The sequence below is a fragment of the Quercus lobata genome, chromosome 2 (assembly GCF_001633185.2).
Source record: "Quercus lobata isolate SW786 chromosome 2, ValleyOak3.0 Primary Assembly, whole genome shotgun sequence".
NCBI lineage: Eukaryota > Viridiplantae > Streptophyta > Magnoliopsida > Fagales > Fagaceae > Quercus > Quercus lobata.
In genome coordinates, this window is record NC_044905.1 from 11,061,246 (window position 1) to 11,082,452 (window position 21,207).

Consider the following 21,207-nt stretch of genomic DNA (forward strand, 5'->3'; position numbering starts at 1 on the left):
GGTTTTTGGCCATTTTTCCCAGCCACTTCTATAGATTACTTACCTTTCCTTTTATACCAGCCTGCGTCCACTGTCCTTCGTCCACGTGTAGGTTTAAACTTTCCAAAATTGATACTTGTCCCATCAGTCCATACACAAAGTCGTTGGAGGTGTTTGTAAAAGTTAAAGAATGCGGCTCTGTCAGGTGCAGAGTATTAAATGGCAGTAAGGGCAGTTTTTCCTTGATATTTTAGATTTTCTTTCAAGTTTAGTCCTATACCGTTTTTGTCCCTCTTTCCGGTGGGACTTTGGGTTCTGCCAAGGACTGAACTGTCATTGGCTGTATCCCAAGGTTATCTTGTGCTTTATATTATCGGGCTTGGGCCATAGCCCTCCTCGGTTTGGACCTTTGGATTCCCCACAGGTAAATGGGTCTGGCCCATAAATTACTTGGGCCCCACAGTTTTATTAACAATTCCCTAAAGTACTCATTAATATGACACTTGTTAAAAAACCATTTCATGAAGTAAATATAAAAAATCTTTAAAAAATTAATTACATTTTCATTTTCTCATTTTTTTTTAAATATTTCTTAAACCAATGTCTGCGTTCATTAGCTTTTCTCAAACTTTATTGGTCCAACTTGAGCTCTGGCAACCATCAATTAAGAATTTAAAGCAGATCGAAGTATCAAACTTGTTGGAAATTAAATATAGACCATTGACAGCTGGATTTTATAGCATATGCTAAGTGAACTTTTTTTTTTTTTTTTTGAGGATCAATATGATGAAATGTTATTAGAAAACTATAAATCTGAAAGTACAAAAGGAATCACATCCGGTGGAACATGTTCCATCCAGACTAACAATGGAAATGCAAATCTTGCTCTCTTTGCTAAGGCATGAGCCACACAATTACCCTGCCTCCTAATATGAGAGAAAGAGAAAGTTCGAATCGAACCGGAAATAGACATTATGTCTTTCACATACTGACCAATTGAGGAGTGACCCACATCACCTGACTTCAATGCCTTGTAAACAATCTCTGAGTCTCCTTCAAATATTGACTGTGCCATGCCCAATTCTGCAATGAACTGGACAGCCCTTCTTGCAGCTAGGATTTCCACCAACTTTGATATGAAACACTTGCCAATTTCAATTTTGTATTGTCTATATTTTAGCGGAAAAACTTCAACCTTAGTGCCACCAAAGTTATCCAATAATATTCCACTTGATTTAGTAAATATATTTAAAATCAACGCATGCAAAAGGCTATAAATAAGAGCATTTTTGTAATGAATGAGATATAAGAAAGGTAATTTAATGACAACTTAAATACAAATTTTCTATTACTCTTTAGCTTTATTTTCTTGCAACTACTATGGTACTACCTCCCTTTTTTATTTTAGGGCACTCGTTAATAATCCATTTTAAGAAAATTTTGACATCACTTTTATAGGAAATGAAAAAAAGTTTTCAAAATATTAATTTTTTATTTCCTATAAAAATTTTATTCAACTGAATTCTTAACCAGTACCTTAAAGGCACTCGTTAGCATTTTCCTTTATTTTATAACAAAACTATTAATATAATTATTAGCATCGTACATTTTTCTCTTAAAAAAAAACATACAGTGCATGGTCATTTATAACTTCAACAATCGATTTTTAGTATTTATACCAGAGAGTAAATGGGTGGGACCTAACAAGATATATTACTGTTTTTTATAATTACTACAAGATATATTATTGTTTTTTATAATTACTACTACGGGACTACGTCCCTTTTTATTTTATAACAAAACTATCAATATAATTATCAACATCGTACATTTTTCTCTTAAAACAAAGTGCACTGTCATTTATAACTTCAATAATCGATTTTTAGTATTTATACCAGAGAGTAAATGGGTGGGACCTAACAAGATATATTATTGCTTTTTATAATTACTATAAGATATATTGTTGTTTTTTATAATTACTATAAGATGTATTATTGTTGGACAAACAACCTGCAATAGGCAATCTTATTGTGGTGTAGTGTCGCTTGGCTGGTGAGGCCCCTATGAGCTGAAAATGCAACACAGGAGACACTGAGACAGGACAATAAACAATGTGCAGTAGCGACGTGGGGTCAAGGTGAATTACAGCCTATGCCACTTATATGAATAACTTTTAGTAGGAGTTTCAATTAACTCAAATTAGCAAAATTTTTAATGATTAAATAAGAGATTTGATATTTAATTATTATTTACATAAAAAATTGATTTGTATATTGATCACGACTTCCAATCCATTTAAGACCTATATTTAATCATTACTTACACAAAAAATTGATTGGAAAATTAATGGGTATCTTGATCATGACTTCCAACCCATTTAAGACTTCTGTCCAACGAACTAACCACTGAACTGGCTGACTTCCTTATGTCATATTTGAAATTTATATTCTATTTATTTTAATCGTACAAGATTAATAACTTTGCATTTAATTTTATCACTATTTACTTAATAGTATTTTCTAAATTTATTTTTGTTCAAGAATTATGCTTTTACATCAATAAATATGAATATAAAATTTGTAAATTTATGTTAAAAATGATTTTATTTTAAATTAAAATGTTTTTTATTTGAAAGATTAATAAACACAATTTTTTAAAGCTTGTTTATATTTATTATTTTCTATTCACTTTATAAAAATAACAAAAATTCATTTGAAAGTTGTTTTAATTTCTTTATATTTTTTTAAGGGTAAATTTCCACATATATGAAATAGGCCTATTTTAACTTTTGGATTTCTAGAAAACTTATTTAAATTTGAGGGGACAAATATGAAATTTTAAACCAAAACATTGTATATTATATTCATATAATATTATTACTAAGAGATTTTCAAATGGCCAGGAGCCATAGCCCCCTTGGCCTAAATATAGATCCGTCTTGATTGAAGCAGCATTTTGTTGGCCTCCTTTTTGGGATTGGTTTGTTGTTCCTTCACTTTTGGAGGTCTTGACATATGATGCCTTGGTGTAGTTCCTCTTTGTTGCAATAAAAAATTTTGATTTAAGAAAGTTAAAAAAAAAATACAAATAAACTCCTTTAAACTTGGTACTATATACAATTATTGCTATTTGAGGAAAAATGAAAACGTTGCCAAAATTTTCCAATCTTAACTTAAAAGGTGAAAAAAGAAGAAGGAAAGAATCCTATGTGTGATACATGAAAGGATGCTATCACATCTTTATGTGACATACAGGAATAATTGATAATTTATCTTAGCCAAGCATAATTTTCTTTTCTTTTCTTTCTTCTTTCCTCTAGTGAGTTACTTTTTTATTTTTATATAAATTTTTTTAAATAATTTATTAATATATATGTTTTAAGGACATACATTAATAAAACTATTTTCTAAAAGCTGTTCTGGATGTATTCATAACCATTTCATTTTCCTCTCTTTTTCTTCCTTCATCAATATTTTAAAAACACTTGCAAAATTTTTATTTTTATTTTTTTCTTCTGAACGCATAATTGAGAACAGTTTTCATCATTATCTCCCCTTTAAACTCACTGCAATCTATAATTATTTGTCATCAAGGTAGAGTAAAAAAACGTAGTCAACTTATCAGACTCGTTCAAATGCCGTAAAAGGCTTTGTAGAACAACAAATTGCCTCTCCAATAAGTTAACAATTTGAAGTCAGAAAAAGATGAAAAAAAAGTAGTAGCCCTTCAATAAAGTTGATCACCAAAATCATAGCCAATTCTGAAAATTTTTCTACAAAGGTGATGATGGGTCATGGTCATATAGTCACCTCACCTGTGATTTGCTTTACAAAAAAAAAAAAAAAAAAAACAAAAACAAACAAATGATTGAGATTATTATGGAGATCATAACCTTTTATTAGGGTCAAAACAAAAGTAATTAATCAAGAAAAATTATATAATATACATTCAAATCAATTTGTGAATGCATACAAAAAATATGCATAATAATGAGAATGGGTCCCAAAGTGTGTAGAGACGTGATAATTGAGAGTGAAAGAACCTATATACGGGCGTGGTATGAGGGGAACATAGAAGCAGTGAAGTATGTAGGGATATAAGGAGACATTTGCTTCTGAAACTTCTGATTATTAAGACCCTCTATTTTGTCTTCTAGTCTCCACCACCCATATTTTAGTTTTTTTTTGCTGAATCCATATTTTAGTTTTTTTTTTCCGCTACTTTGTATAAACTTTATTAAAAAAAGCAAGAACATTTTGCAAGATATGCTCACTTTTCATTTTAAAAATATTTAATCATGATTACTTTTTTTCATGCAGTCATTCTCTTCTTTTTTTTTTTTTTTTTTTTTCTTTGGTCTTTGTGAAATGTGGGCCGAGATTCGAGGCTCTTTTAAAGGCTTTTTGGAGATTAACAAAGAAGAAGAAAAGGTTTTTTTTCAATTTTGAGAATCTTATCACTCTCTAGTGATTGAAGCTATACTACTGTAAGCACTAGAGAGCAGGTGAGCTTTAACGTTATAGAAGATTTGCATTTGGGTTTTTTTTGAGGACAAAGACTACACGAAACATGAGCTATCAGTCATTGAAAGTGACCAATCCTCGAAATTGGATTGGGATTTGGGTTTTTTAATTGGGTTCTGGGATTTTAATCAATTATCTAGCCAGTTTGATTAGTCTTAGACTCTAGACATCATTTTTCCGCTGTTGATGCCTACGGATCAACAAGGCAGGTTTTTATTACAAGGATTTCAAAACTAGAGAACTCTTCCAAAAACTTCAAAAAGAATGATCACTTTTCACAACAGTTTGAACTTTGAACGGCCCAGGTGTTACTTAAAAAAGGCTAATGGTTAAACCAATGTAAAGGCCTTGCGAAGTACAGATGCTTAAAAGTTAAAACCTATTTTTCCTTTAAAAAACAAATTTTAAAAAAATTTAGCTATTTTATTTTTAAGATCTCCATTCATCGTACGGCTTTTTGCTTTTTGCTTTTTTATTTTTTATTTTTTTTTTATAGAAAAAAATGAGTAAAATAGTGAATTGAGTTACGTTTTTCATATAAATGTGACCATAATAACACCTTATTCATTAGTGTTACATCTATATTATGCAGCAATAAACCAAAATTCATGTGTAAACTAAAAAGTGTTTTAATACTATAACAAAAATTGAACCTAATAAAACTAAAATAACGAAATTTACTTTTAAGTAACATAAGATTAAGTTTTTATAAAAACAAAAATAATAGATAATGATTTTATTTTATTTTTAATTTAAAACTTCTAGTTTAAAGTTCTACTGACACTTGCCAGGTTAGGAAGCATGAGTTTGTCCAAAACATAGAATTATCCTTTAGTTTAAAATCAACTTGGGGCACTGTCTTCTAGCTTGAACATCCTCTTCCTCGTATTATTTCACTCTCATCCTTTTCTCAATATATTAATGAACAGAATAACATTTGTATTTACTTGATGGGACTCAACTCAACCTAAAGCGTAACAGTAGATAATATTTTCATGAATTTCTGTCGACAAAAACTCGACGTGAAGTGATATCACCTTAAATCAAGCATCAATTTGATAGGAAACGCGTAGAAATGGTAATTTGTGAAGATTTTGAAAAAGAAAGTTTATAAAAGTAGCACAGGCTATAACAATCTTTTAAAAAACAATCAAGCTTATGTGTAATTAGTAAAAGTAAAGAAAGCATTTAAGCCATAATAATGGGTTTGATAACTGAAGATTTAGGATTTTGGAGAGTAGTTCAAAAAGTAATACTCTAGTCCCTTACATAACAATAATCTACAGTTATTTATGTGTGATTCTAGGAGCTTTGCTCTTAAAGTATTTTAATAAAAAATTTTGAACAAAATTTAGCTAAAAACTTGGTTGTAACATAAAACTATAATTTCTTTTAAAGAAATTAATATTGTTACATATCTTGAAAATTTAACTATTGGATTGTATGTTCTTCACGCTTTTAACACACGTGTCAAATTTTGTGTCATTCGGGTGTTATTTACTATATAATCCATAAACTTATTTTTTATGTATAATTTTAGTCTACTAAAACTTGTAATTTAAACAATTGATTGATGATATAGTTATTAATCTTTGATGTTATTACATATTTTGAAAATCGTTGGATTGTATATTATTTACGCTCTTAACACATGTTAAATTTGATGTTACTCGGATGTTATTTACTATATGATCTATAAATTTATTTTTTATATTTAATTTAAAACTTGCAATTTAAAAAATTGATTGATAACATAATTATTGATCTTTGATTTTTTGGAAATTTGATAAACATAGAGGATATAAGAAAAAAACGTAATTCAATAGTGGATTTGTTAAAATTCACATTCAATAAAAAGATATAGAGTAAAGTTGTAACCTAAGACTACAACCAAATTTTAGCCCAAAATTTTTTTTTTTTTGGGCCTTCGAAGAAGATCTACTCCCTCTTTCCATAATTCCATTCCTCATGATTAGTCACATTGGATTATAAAGACTGGACTACTATTTAATGAACTTTACCCAATCAGATCCATCTCATTAATGTCAAGTAGCAACATAGCTTTATCAATAAAACATGCACATACATACTAAATACCTTGAGAAAAATGTGACACTCAGTCAACTTGTGGTTTGTAGATTTTACTTTTATGCATCAGTGGTTTTAAAAATGGTACTTCACCTATATGTAGTGATTATAATTGATGATCATCTTTATAAATAAATAAAAAGCAGTAGCATAATGATATTATTATTAATTAATAACAAAGTATAATGGATAGTAATAGAATGAATCTCACGCGGATAAAGTGTCATCTTCAAAATCATGTTTTTGGCAAACCAAACTGTCCACACCACAAACTAGAAAATATCTTACCGTAGAGTAATATTACAATTTTACAATTATAAATTATTTTACAATGTTTTTACCATCGTTATCGTGGAAAACTTTCACTAATTTTCATATGAGCATATTATTGACATCAACTTTTTTTTTTTTTTTTTTTTATCAATAACTACTCACCATATCAGTAATTTGTAAAATAGTTTATAGTTCTAGTATTTTTCTTCTTCTTTTAACAGGCAAGTTTATGTCCAAAAAATTTATAGGCCAGCCTCACCTTTAGCCAAATTTGAATGGGCCTTTACAAACTCAGTCACAAGACTGAAAAAGCCCGCTGCAATTCAAGCCCACGTTATCCAAAGGCCAAAACTAACATGCTAGGAAAAAGGGTTTAATGTCAAAGAGACTGTATTTGGATTTCTCTAAACATTGGGGTTTGGTAGGGTTTTAGGCCCTGTTTGGTGATTCCATTAGATTTCTCAAACGTATTTAAAACATAAGCAAATCAAGTTTCGGTTGTTTTTATACTATTGCTTCACACAAGGTTTTGAGAACTTATAATTTTAACGCACATTTATTATAATATATGGATAAATAAATATATGTTAACTGAATATTTTTTTGAAACAAATATGTTAGTTTTTTTTTTTTTTTTTTGGAAGGAAAACAACTAATATTATTAACCAGAATCGGCAAAAAGAACAGAATAAAGGTGAAGAGGAGCATCTTCCATCCATACAGTCAAATAACCATATATTAGTTAGAATCTTGGCATATGATATAGTTCTATATACAAACACAATATATAATTTAACAATTTGATAAGAAAAATAATTGTCATAATTCTCAAATTTTATATTTAGCAAGAAAATAAAAGAGATAAAAAAAAAAAAAAAACGCGCACACACACTTTCACTGAATAATATGATTTTTTTTTTTATTGGGCCTCCAATTTGGAGCCCCAAAATGTTAGTAATCCGTCCCTTTTATTTATTTTTATAGTCAGCCCAAAGGCCCAAACCCGAATCTGAAGAATACAAAACCTAGCAATTTGGTCCTAAAAAGACAATTTTGTCCCTAAACTTAAAACAAACGCCATAACTTTTTAATTTTCTCCTCTGTCCCTTGCCTACAACAGACTCTCTCATCCTCTTTGCAGCGGCGGCGTGGATCGGGCATGGCCTTTGGAGTTCAGATTTTGGTAGTGTTTCTTCAGGAGGTTGGCAGTTAGGGTTGTATTGATTTCTATGTTGTTTGGCTGAGATTTTTGTTGGGAATTTACAAAGGTGTGTGTTGTTTGGCTTGGATTTTTGCTGGTTTATTTTGGTGTCTATTACTTTCTTAGAATTCAGTTATTATACGCACACGGTGTCGTTTTAGATTAGGTTTAGGTTATGTGAAACCAACCAGAACTTACTACGTTAAGAGCATATGCTTTTTGTGTGATATTAGTGTTTTTTCGTATTCTTAATTTTTTTTTTATCTTTCTCCATGCTGATACTATGTAGCTATATACCTAGGTTGAGTTGAGTTGAGTTTATGCTTTTGGTGAGCTTCGTCCTGTATTTAGTGCTGACATACGAACAACATGGGAAGGCACCTAGATTACCCAGTAACTAGTTTTGGCGGGTGGGGTCAATTACAGTTTGATTAACGGTTAGGATTGTTATACAATATACTCTACAACATGCAACTAATCTGAGTGAAGTTTTCATATGTTATAATATATATATATATGGGAAAGCACCACATTGTAGCCTCTATCTTATCTTGGTCCAATTAATGACATCTATGCATGATATATATTGGATGTAATCTCATGTCGAAATTTCTCGTATTTTTATTTTGTACTACATATGAACAATTTACAAAATAAATTGTAAAAAAAATGCCTTAAAAAAAAAAAAACTAATTATATTGTTTAATTTGTTTTTGAAAATTGACCATTAATTGAATTATTTGATTCAAGTATGAACAGTATAGAATTATATATTATTAAAAATAAAACACTTCTATGATTGTCCTCTTTTGTGATTTTTTATTTATAAGTTACTTTCTCAGTTTGTTTATCAAACAAGTGTAACAGCTTCAAAGCATTTCAGAACTGTAGTTACCAAATGCTAAATAGCTTTTTCAGTAGTAAAGGTCCACTGACGAAAGCTCTACTTGTTACAGCGATCCTGAATGCGCTCTTAGTTTCTGCTAAATGAAGCACTAGTTCTAATTGGAGCCCGCAATGGAAGGATTGAAGGTTTCAGATGCCAATTTGGTAGTTTACGTGCACCCATCAAAGAGTAACAAGGTTCCACAAGCGGTTCTCCGTGAGCTTAGTTCTCTGCTTTTCAGGTATCGTCCTTCACCCCCACTAATGTGAACATTTATATCCCCCTTTTTTTAGCGATTGATGATGTTAAATTTATATGTTGTTATTGTTGTTCATGTGATTTGGAAGACTTCTTATTGGAATCTCTAAGAAAATCTTTATCATCTGTGATGCCATCATTACTCACTGTGTTTCAATACCAGTCTACCAAATTTATGGTATGGAACTCTTTTGCATAGATAGCAACCCCTATCCTTTTGATAAATGTTGCTGTTGACCATGATGTTGCTTTCTTACTATCATAGTGCTGAGATGATGTGGTATAAGTTTTCTTATCGTGGAGAACTATTTATTGTGTTATTTTGCATAGTTAAAAGGCGCTCTTTCTGCATTTTTATAGATTGTTTTGTAGAAATAAAAAATGCAGGATCTATTATTCTCTGAATTCATTAATATTTAGTAGATCTGCATTTGTTAATGTGCGTATGTGGCTATTGTCGTTTTGATTACAGGTTCAATGAAAGTTTTGATGGTGTGGTTTTAGCTTATGACGTCCAAATTCAAGACAAAATTGCAAAGATTCTTCCAGGATTTCACCCTTATTTTGGTGTGAAGCTAAAAGCAAAGTTGTTACTTTTTGCTCCAAAGCCAAATATGCTTTTAGGTAGTTTTGTGATGCCCCATCTAACTATTTTAGGACTAGTGTGCTTTGCTTTCTTTTCCTTTCTTACTAGTGTGCTTTGCTTTCTTTTCCTTTCTTAAATCACCCCCCCCCCACCCCCACCCCCAAAAAATAAGAACAGAAAAATTATTATAAGAGTTTGTTAGATAAGGACCAAATGTGAATTTCATGAACATATGATGTATTTTCTTCATATGCCTTTATGTTGACCTTGCTGATTGTTTTCTCATAATGTCACTTACAGAGGGAAAGGTGGTGAAACTTACGGAAAGATCGATTCATGTCATTGTTCTTGGTTTTTCATCTGCTATCATAACAGGTGAAGACATTCGAGAAGATTTCAATCATAAAATTGTAAGTAGTTCATCATCTTTTTCAAAGTCCACATCCTTTTCCTCTAATCTCGTATGTATGAGGACTTGAATGCTGATTGAATTATATGATATGCATATTTTGTCCTAGAAACATGGTGATGAACTATTTGCTAGCAGATCTCAAAAGCGACATGTGATAAAGGTTGGAACCATGATTCGCTTTTTAGTCAAAAGGTGACATTTTTATTACATCAACTTATTTAGACTGGCATGTTCTTTACATGTGTGTATGTGTGTGTATTTCACTCATTTAATAACTTAAGTATGGTCTGTTTCTCCTCCTTCCTCTCCCTCTCTCTCTCTCTCTCTCTCTCTCTCTCTATATATATATATATATATATGTAGGTAATATTGGTCTCTTGGTCTCATAAAGAATATAAAGATTGATATTGAAACGATTTTCGATGGATGGTTGTGAAGTCTATTTATATATGTGTGAGGTCTCTTTACATATGTGTTTCTCAAATTCTTAATACCGTAAACATAAAGAGAGGAAGCTTTTATGATGAAGGAAACAAACTTTGATGAAATTCCTTTATTTTTGACTACTAGTTCAAATTAAAAGAACAATTAATCTACTCATTTAGGTAATTATGATTCACATTTGAGGAGATTGTGAGACCTATTGATCAATTTAAGTCTTTGTTGCTCCGTACTTTCAAACATGGGATTTTACCAACTGTACTTCAATTTTTGATTTCCAACTTTCTCTTAGATCTTCTAATTGACTTGCTTTTTTATTTTTTATTTTTATTTTGAAGGTGCTTTATGTTCATCATTGTGAACATAGAGCAATCCTTTTCATATTCAATAAAATTCCATTACTTATAAAAAAAAAAAGGTAAATTGTTTGCCTAAGAAATTAAGAATATGGGCATGCTGATCATCTAGTGGGATTCACTACCTGAGGTGCTAAAAATATTGGGATTCTACCTAACTTATACAACCCCATGTAGTTGGTAACAACTATTGTTGTGTATAGATATGATGACCATGAAGGTTCATAAAGGAATAGATCTTATTTATCCATTCCTTTTTTTTTTTTTTCTTTCTCTTTTCTGATTATTCAACTATTAATAAGAAATAAGGCAGATACAATTTTTTTTGTTAATTGTTTGTTCCTATTCAAGATTTTCTTTTATATTGATTGATCAATTGCAATTTACTTAAAAAATTGTTTTACTGCTCCAAGTTGACATATTTAGCTATAGTTTAGAAATCATCTCATCTCTTAATGCTGGTGTATCAATCTAAAAACTTTTACATGTTGGTTGAGCAAGTCCATCAATTACATAATAGCTTTGTTGGCAGCTTGAAATTTGTTTTGATAGGTAGATAGTGGGGGCTGGGCAGGTGGTGTTAACCACAAATATGTGACACCACAAAGGATGTCATTACTGTTGGGCTCTCACTTGAACCCCGGCAGCTTGAATTTATTGAACTAAGTGTAATTATATACGAGTTAGATATTTTGTGCTTTAAGTTAAAGTTCTGGAAAATTGGAAAAATTTACACTTGTTTAATTGCAAAACATTGTGTGGAACTTTATATCATAATTGTGTGTTGAACTTTATACCTTCATATTTGCAGTTTTGATGAGGAAAGACTGCACATTTCTGGATCTCTACTTCCAGCTAACACAGGAAGCATTCGCTGGTTGGCTAGACATTCGGAAGATTTTTCAGTATCTGACAGGTTTTCAACTGAGTTTTGAGTTAAGAAAATTTTGAGAACTTTTTTTCTGTTGTATAAGTCAGTAACGTAAAAAATTTGCAGGAGTACAAGGAAAAGGAGTGAAAGTGAAGGAGAATTGGTAGGCGGGGAAACATATTCATTGAACAATGACCATCAAATCAAGAAATCAAAGAAGCATAGAATTAGAGAATAGTCTTAAAGATTGTTGGTTCTACAATACACAAGATGTTCTCTCGTTTTCATGGGATTGTGCAAGGCAATCTGTTCTCATGTATTTGTTTGCCAAACTTGTTGCGTAGAATTTTTTTTTAGTTTTTTAAGTATGCTTTTGATTTGTTTCTGACCTCATTAATCTCACTTCGTCATTTTTGTCAATCTGAAAGCTTTTGTATCATTTTATGGAATTTTCTTTTATAAGTATATGCTTTATCAGCATACTTGATAACGTGTAATCTCACTGCTGCTCCAACCTGGTACCAATTGGTTGAAATTGTTGATCCAGAATATTGGAGGCTGGAGCAAAAGCTATGGATGAAGCAGTTCAATTCGCATAGGATATTGGAGCGAGATGTTATTTTCAAAAGTGATTCGAAGCTTGTTATGACTCCCTAACTGCGGCTCTTCTTCAACCCGTTGCCATTGTCATCATCACAGCAATTTGCCACAAGCAGAAAGACTTCAGATCAGTTCAACCGTCTCATGTTAGACGGCGAGGAAACAAACTAGTACAATTTTAGCTCAACATGCCGAGTGTCTTCATATCTTTCTAACTTAGAGGAAAATCCGATTTTGATTGAGTCGATAAGATGCATTGTATTTATCTTATTCTTAATAAAGTTACTCTATTTTCCATTAAAAAAGAAAAAGAAAAATTAAAGAGTTTCCTAAAGTCAAATAGGATCCAAACGGAACTTTTCTTATTAGAAAATCCATTTTGTTTACATGGAAATATTTTAAATACTCTATAGGCCAAGGTTATTAAAATCAGGATTTTACATAAAATTGTAGGAGGTAGGTGGGATCGTAAGATCCTACATTATTTGAGAAAAAAACAAAAATATACATTGGTATATAAAATAATCACATAAATTATATATTCATTCATAAAAAGCAAAAAATTTACATCCATTTGATATAATTATCATACATCGTTACATCCATTTGTAAGTAGGGGTGTTCGCTGTACGGTGTGGTGCGGTTTTGGTTCATTTTTAGCCCTTTAACTAAAACCATAACTACACAACACTTTATTTTTGCGGTCACAGGTATGGTGCTATATATAAGATACAATTTAAAGTTGGTATATTTTTCAAATTTTGGGCTTTTCCTACCTAGCCCAAAACTTTTTTTTTTCTTTTTTTTGGGCCAAGTTTTAAATTATTAAGTTAGTTTTTCTTTATTTTGGGTTGGCTTTTTTAGTTAACACTTGTTAGGGTTATCAAACTTTTTTTTTTTTGGTTGAAAATTAGGGTTATTAAACTATTGATAATATATTTAATATTAAAAATAAATAAATATATTAATATATAGAGAGGGTGCGGTTTATGCGGTTTTCTTATTATAAAACCGCAAACTGCATTGCACCATGCAGTGTGGTGCAGTGTGATACACTGTTACTTGCAGTGTGGTGTAGTTATGCTATTTTGAAGGCGATTTTGGTGCTGTTTTTGCGGTTTGATGAACATCCCTCTTTGTAAGCATCATTTAAAGAGGCCAAAAACCTCAAAATGTGACACTATATTGCATATTGGGGTGTTATTTTTTATTTCGGTCCAATTGACACTATATCTCTCTACATGTGAATAGAAAAACTTGGTCTATTGAGATGTTATTTTTCATTTGGATCCAACTGAGCATTCTGTTAAGTTAAAGAAGATTACAAGAAACTAGGATCGTTAGAATTATACGATCCTGAATGATCGCAAAGATCCTTGAAAGATCCGGATCGTTTTGGGCAGGTGAGATTGAAAATCGTAGGATCCATGTCGAGATTTTAACAACTATGCTTAGGACGCATTTGGATTTGAAGATTTAAGATTAAGGAATTTAAAGAATAATTGTTATTATAAATTGCTTTATATTTATTTTAATACACATGATAGTTGCTCAAACAAAAATACGTGTCATAATTTTGAAATACTGTGACATATGTTTGAATTTATTTACAAATTTCATCTATAAAAAAAATTTGATATTTGTCATACCTTATTTTTGTTCTTTAAACTCTGAAGAAAAAAGAAGAAGAAGAAGAAAAAGTCTTCAGACATTTTTTGTAATCTCTAAATTAAAATTTGAACGAGAAAAAAAAAAAGTCTCAAGACTTTTGTCATGACAATTAGGAATTGAAGCCCTTGGACTTTAAATGATGTATTAACCAGGCCCTTTTATCAATATATTTCCATTATACTGGCAAATATGGATGAACTATGAAGCCTCACTCGAGAATCCATGTTGTGTACATGGTCATCAGTCATCACTATAATTGATAACAATTTGTTGTCTTAAGCCTCCTCAATTGGGAGATGATAGAGGTACCACTTGAGTTAATGGCTCAATGACAATAATTTGATTTCTTATTAATAGAATGACAATTGAGGTCTCATCTAAAGGAAAAATTATCTTATGGAAAAATCAAATAAGATCTCTTTCTCTCTCTCTCTCTCATAGAATCTATGGATCTTACATGTTAATAGAATAATAATTGATGTCTCATTTAAGTGGAAAATTATCTTATGATATAGGTCAAATTAGACCTCCCTTCTCTCTTTTTTACAACATCAATGTATCTTATATGTTGTAAGAGGATGATTTCATGAGACTGTATTATGAGATACCAAAAAATGCAAGAAAATAAAATGACATAATTATTATATATATTTAAGAATATCCATTAATTGAATTACTTGAATAGTTTGTATTGAATCCTCTTTTATTATTTTATAGTAAACCTAAAAGCTTTTTATTAGCTTGGTTATCAATGGGTTCTACAATTTCAAAGCATTTTATAACTATAATTGGCAAATACTAACAAATTTATAGTTAAAAAGCTCTTTTATCTCTAAAATTCTACTTCCTAGTCCCAATCGGGTTCTAAATTTATAAGAGAAAAGTATAAGGCAAATGTATATCGTTTTTTCTTTGCCATCCTGCAAATTGAAACAAATCAATTCCAAACATATAACTTGAATCAACTTCCAACTAATTATAATGCAAAAAAAAAAAAAAAACTATTTTTTCCTTTTTTTTTTAAATGTTTTTTGCAACTGTAATTTTTTTTGTTAAAAACATGTGTATATTACATGGCTACTGGCCGTACTTTTTGTTTTGAACTCTTACGTGATGATTTTGTTGGGTTTTGTGAAATCTAATTGTGTTTGATTCGAATTATGACCCGACCTGAAATAATATTGTTACGATTTTTAATGGGAGATTTTCTGAGGTTTAGTCCATGGTTGTGGGAAATTTTTTGGCTCATTTAGTAGTCCATTGTGAATCTTGTGTGCAGGATAGAAAGATTAGGGTTTGATGTAGTTTTTGAGAGAGAAAACCGTACTGTCGCATCTTTTTTTTTTTTTTAGAATAGTGAAATCGCTGCAACTCCGTAGACGTAGACAAATTGTCAAACCACATAAATATTGTCTTGTATGATTGTTTTTTTGGCACATATTTTTTTCTATTTTTGTGTCTCACAGACTTGGGAAAAACGTAGATATTCCTTGAGGTTTTTTATTTTTTATTATTATTTATTTTTATAGACCAACCAGGCTAGTGTTCAAATATAGAGATTGTTTTGGGACTCTTACTTGATGTTGGATTGAATGATTGATTTCCTTCCTTTGTTCCAGCTGTATATTGGACAGATGTCAATAACCCAAGACTTTGGACTCGAGATTTTGTCAATCTTATAACATATATAAAAATCTGGGCACATCTAGTGTTGGTTTATCAATCATTTTTATGGGGGATTTGGGTATATATGGGAAGTACATTCTATTTACACCATGTATGTACTTATCATAGGCATCGCAGTTCCATTATATACTGTATAGTATCTATTATGAAAAGAAATACTAAGATATATAGACCGTATATATGTTAAGGTGGAATATTTTCCTCATCATTGTGAGGTATGGGGCTTCTATAAAAAAATGGCCAAGACCATAGACCATAGTTGTTCTTTTTTGGAGAATCCATAGACCATAGTAGTTCTAGTTTCTATTATAAACCCATTAAAAGAATATAAATGATAAGTATAAATATAATTTAAAAGCTATATATATAATATATATATTGTTAGCTGAAAGAGGACTGGTGAGTTAGTGAGAAAAGAATTATTTTCTGGTTGGTGAATGATTCTCATTTCTCAGCTTCATCCAACGCCCATGTGAGCCATTTGTTTTTTTGCATTAAAAGAATAGGAGAGAAGGTTGTGTCCCTGAGATTTGATAAAAAAAAGGTGCATTATAACATGCATTATACTGTCTTAATTAAATGAAGTAAAAAAAAAAAAAATCTCTATATATTTTGTTAACTTGATTGACTTGCTACGCCAATCTATAATGACACTTTGAAGTTTGAATGTGAACTGGAAAAAAAGACATATTGGTGAATCCAGAATCTTTAATTGTTTAGTTTACCATTCACATCAGACTTTTTTCTCTCATTTTTGTGTGTGCCTGTTGATAAAGATTCTATATATCTTTTTTTGATACGAATATGTTGAAAACTTGAAAAGCGCACAGCAGTTACATATATATGCTCATAATTTACATTCCATTCTTTATGTTTTACTTTAAGTTTTGTTTTTGTTTGTTTGTTTGTTTGTTTTTTTTTTTTTTTTTGGGTTTTTTTTTTTTTTTTTTTTTTTTTTTTTTTTTTTTTTTTTTTTGGGTTGAATTTTGTGTAGAAAATGTTAAAGCTTAACAAGAAATACTTTTTTTTTGGAGGGGTTGGGGGAATAATGTTAAGAGCGATTGTTTGTATAGCATTTGGTAGCATTGTTGTTGATTTTGATATATATGGAAAGTAATTTAGGTACAATATAAAAGGTGCCTTTATTTGGTAGTCTGTTTGGAATTGTTTGTTTTGCTTAAAAGATTATTTATTTTCATTGACTTGTTTTACTTAAAAAAAAAAAAATGTAAGATTTAAAAAAGAAAAAAGCTATACAACAATGAAAAGAAGTGTTTCCAAACACAGATTAAAGTTTCAATTCGTTTTCCAATCTTAATGATCATAGTTTTTTTTTTTTTTTTTTTTTTTTTTGAGTGTTAATGATCATAGTTTGTTACATTGATTATACAAGATATAAAGATTACAAAATATAACAACACACTGAAAAAAATAATAAAAATAATAAAAAATTATGACAAACAATGGTGAATTAATTTAATCCATCTTGCACTTAAAATTGAATAGAATTGTGTAAATCATAATGGTCATGTGGGTTAGTGGGCAGTTTCTTTTGAATAAACTTACATTAAACTTTCAAGATTTCTAAGACTAGTGTTTAAACTCTATTATTAGGACCTTCTTAACGTTGTAGCCCATTTTTTTGTGTAAGTGGGCTTTGTCCATTAATGGCTCTTGGGGTTGTATGACTTGTTTCTTCTGGTGATCTGCGTAGGGAATGGGCCGCATGGCCGGGTCGGGTGGCTGTATTGTATTTTTCTTATACGGAAGATCATATTCTATCAGGGTGTAAATTTTTTTTGTCTATTTTAAGAATTTACTTTTTTATTTATTTTATACAACTACTCTTGAAAAACGCCAATATTAAATTATTTATTTTACAATATATTTCATTAAAATATTATTCTTTATCAATTTTTAATTACTCTCTCTTTATGTATGAGTAAAGAAGTATTAAATAATAAATTTGTATGTGAATAGTAAATGTGTATATTACTGGGTAATTTTTGGAATTTGAAGGGTGTCTATAACACCATAACAGTGGTCCCTAAGTCCTAACTACCATTGCAAGCCGAAAAAAAATATCGAGAAGGATTTGGCCATGAAGTCATAGTTGATGCTTGCAAGTCCTTCAAAATCGAAATCTAATCGCCAACGTATGTCAATCATTTTCAATCATTTGTTTTGAGTAAAATATTAAAACAGTTATGGAATGATTAGGGCTCTAAGTAATTACACCCAACATCCCACCCACCAAAACTTGTCCAATATTTAATACCATCATGCATGTCAACGAGGTAGCTTACATGCATCATGCTGTCCCTAATTAATCCTTGATCTTCTTTGATTATCATCCTCGAATTCATCATAATCATCATGGAGAGAGAGAGAGAGAGAGAGAGAGAGAGAGAGAGAGAATTGTTGTAAGGTAGTCTGAAAAATTAAGGTGCTATGACAGCTAGAAGCCTAGAAGTATATGTTTATATTGAAGGTTTATTTATCTTATAGTTTAACGCCATTACCGAATCTTATTTTAGGAAAGTAGGAACCTTTGAACCTTTTCACATGTGTTTATGTTATGAAAATTACAATTGAACTCGTCTTGCTATCCTTAATGAGATGATTTTGACATTAATAAAATAGAGATAAAGGAGAAAGGGGAGGAGTAGTATTTTAGGATGATAATAAAGTGTGTGTAGAGGTAAGCAAAACATGCCTCCTTGGCTCCTCTCATCACCTCTTTAAGGTGGGAAAAACCCGCATGAGACAAAGTAAGGCCGAGAGGAGAATTTTTGCGATCTCTATTTTCTTTGTTTATGCTCAGGAAGAAGGTTTCAAGATTTAAACTTTTTAGCTTTAATATGACAACTTTTCTCCCTTCTAACAATTACACATAAGGTGTTTTATATAGTTGCACACATGTAGTATGATTAAATTTGAGCAAGAATTATCTTTTACTAAAATTCAGAATTCAAAACCTAACAATTTTGCTTGAGTGAACAATGGGCAAGTGATAGGTGAAATCTTTGTCTATCTAATTCAACCGGCCACATCATAGTCATTTCGAAACCAAATTACAATTGGGTATAATTTGTATCCATATCAAATCTACTTTGCAATAAAAACAAGTTTCACTTAGAAATTCATTTATAGTACAAAAAGTATGAGCAAGAGATCATCAACTCATCACTTTTTATTAAATGAAATTTTTGTCATCCTTGAGCAGTTTTAGACCTAAACTTAACCATAACACAATTCTATTGATACAGCAACCAAATTTTATATGTTTTTGCACTAGGATATTCCAACACTCTCAATAATCAAAAACCTAATAGACGAAACACTTACAATTTTATTTTAACTAGAACTTTAGGTGAGTTAAATCCTCCAATTTTTAGTCAAATTTAATTATATGTGGTTTATATGCATTTTTTTTAAGATCATTGGATTTTTTTTATTTAATGTCATATATCTCTCATCTGGATGATAATTGAAGAAAACTAGAGGATATAAATGGGAGAAGAACAAATGTAATAATTGAAAATTAATAATCTAGAATAGGGTCAAATCAAAGTGATTAATTGGGATTTACATTCGTTTTAACAAAGCTATCCAACAAAATAGAGAAAGGTGTTAATGATTGAACACAGACATGGGGCGGTTATAAGAAAGATAGAGACATGGGTGTTATGAGCTTTCTCTCTGATTGTACGGATTTCTTGAGAGTGAGTCAATAAACAATCTCCATTTCTCTCAAAATCAAAGATAATGTTTAATAAAGATAAAAAGCAAAAGGAAATAATAATGCAATTTGTTTGTTATCGACTACAGTTTTGTTTGCCAATAGATAAGTCGGTTACATGGGCTATTGCGCTGGTCTTATCTAGATAAAAATACTCATGTAAAGACTGTAAAGAGATTAGAGATATATATTAATCTGGTAGTGTTTGTTATACGCGTACTGTTACACAAAACACAAGTTTAACTCCTATTACACGCGTACTTTTTTGAGCTGAAATTACCATTTCAGTTTTCGTGAGTTGAAGATACAATTTTAAAACTAAAATTGTGTTTTCAACTCACAATTTCCGTTCATAAAATGTGTGTGGAACAGTGTGCGTAAGTTGTTATATTAATCATGGTCTGAGTTTCAGACCAACTTAACCCATCTTGCTCGTGACGTAGAAGAGAGAATCTGTGGGCATTGTAGTTGTACCAATCAGGGCTTATAAATTTTTGAAGTTAGATTCTCTATCCACCGGCCAAATTATGGTCTGAAAAGCTGGAACAAGCATATAGATTATAGAAAGCCTTTTTTTTTTTTTTTTTAAGTTCTGGGCGTGCGTTGACATCATTATGAAAGCAAGAATGCTAGCTAGTACTTGGTTTGTTGTTGCTTAGAATTAAACTAATAAAGCATGAGCGGAACCTTTAAGTTACGCAAGCTAGGTTTTAGGTTCTTTGGTTAAAAGAAAACTGTTACTTTGTTCCTAAATTGTACGTGCTAGTGCACCTCTATCTGTACTGTCTTCATCTTTAGTTGTACACAAGTGCCTTCCTTTTTATGTGGTCACTGAAATAAAATAACACTTACTTTGGTGCTCACTGTAACTAATATTATCTAAGCCTGCAACAAAAGGATATGAGAGAGAGAGAGAGAGAGAGAGAGAGAGAGAGAGAGAGAGAGAGAATATTTTTCTTAGTGTGCGTTTGGATTGCACGTTTAGGGTGCGTTTCTGCATTTGGTGTTTGAAGTGGGACCCACGGATACTGTGCACGTTTCAACATTCACAAGATAAGTTGCGTTTTGCAACAAAAGGATATGAGAGATAGATTTTTTTTTTCTTTTATTTAAGGAAATAGGATTTTTGGTTAGATTATTCCACTTTAATAACGAGACATTCTAAAAAACTCATGAATTGGTGGATTGAACATTAAATATCCGGGTTTTTCTAATAATTATAACACCAATATTATTATTATTAATTTTTTTTTGAGGGTCTATATTAATATTATTATTAATTGATTATATTATTTTATATATATAAATTAAAAGAAATAATAAATTACTAGCAGTATAAGACATTGACACATGTTCTGTATATACATTAATCATGCAAAATCAAAATCAGAAACCTGATCCTAGCTAGGAAAGTTTGTGCAAGCAGTGCAGAATTGCCAGCCTCACTTATTCAGGAAATGAAAGCTAAGTACCAATTGCTTTCATAATCATCAATCGGTCTTAATCATCATCGTCATCATAATGGTGCACACTAATTAGTGCACCTTTAGACCCTAAATATTTTGATAACGACGTACAATCAACAATGGTGGACCTCAAGTGTTGATTTTGCTGCTAGACTTTGACCAATACTA

At 30.6% G+C, this 21,207-nt stretch overlaps 1 protein-coding gene across 2 annotated transcripts; it reads left to right on the top strand.

Moving 5' to 3' along the window:
* The first annotated feature begins 7,929 nt into the window (after nucleotides 1-7,929).
* LOC115974467 lies at nucleotides 7,930-12,354 on the top strand. Of its 2 annotated transcripts, none has more exons than XM_031094848.1 (7): nucleotides 7,930-8,131; nucleotides 9,021-9,191; nucleotides 9,681-9,832; nucleotides 10,095-10,204; nucleotides 10,313-10,398; nucleotides 11,815-11,919; nucleotides 12,001-12,354. In XM_031094848.1, exons 2-7 carry the CDS (start codon nucleotides 9,082-9,084, stop codon nucleotides 12,110-12,112), a joined length of 675 nt encoding a protein of 224 aa, XP_030950708.1. In that variant the 5' UTR covers nucleotides 7,930-8,131; nucleotides 9,021-9,081; the 3' UTR covers nucleotides 12,113-12,354. The 2 variants fall into 2 exon arrangements, with proteins under 2 accessions (XP_030950708.1, XP_030950709.1); XM_031094849.1 differs by having other exon boundaries at nucleotides 7,930-8,064.
* Nucleotides 12,355-21,207: the final 8,853 nt, after the last annotated feature.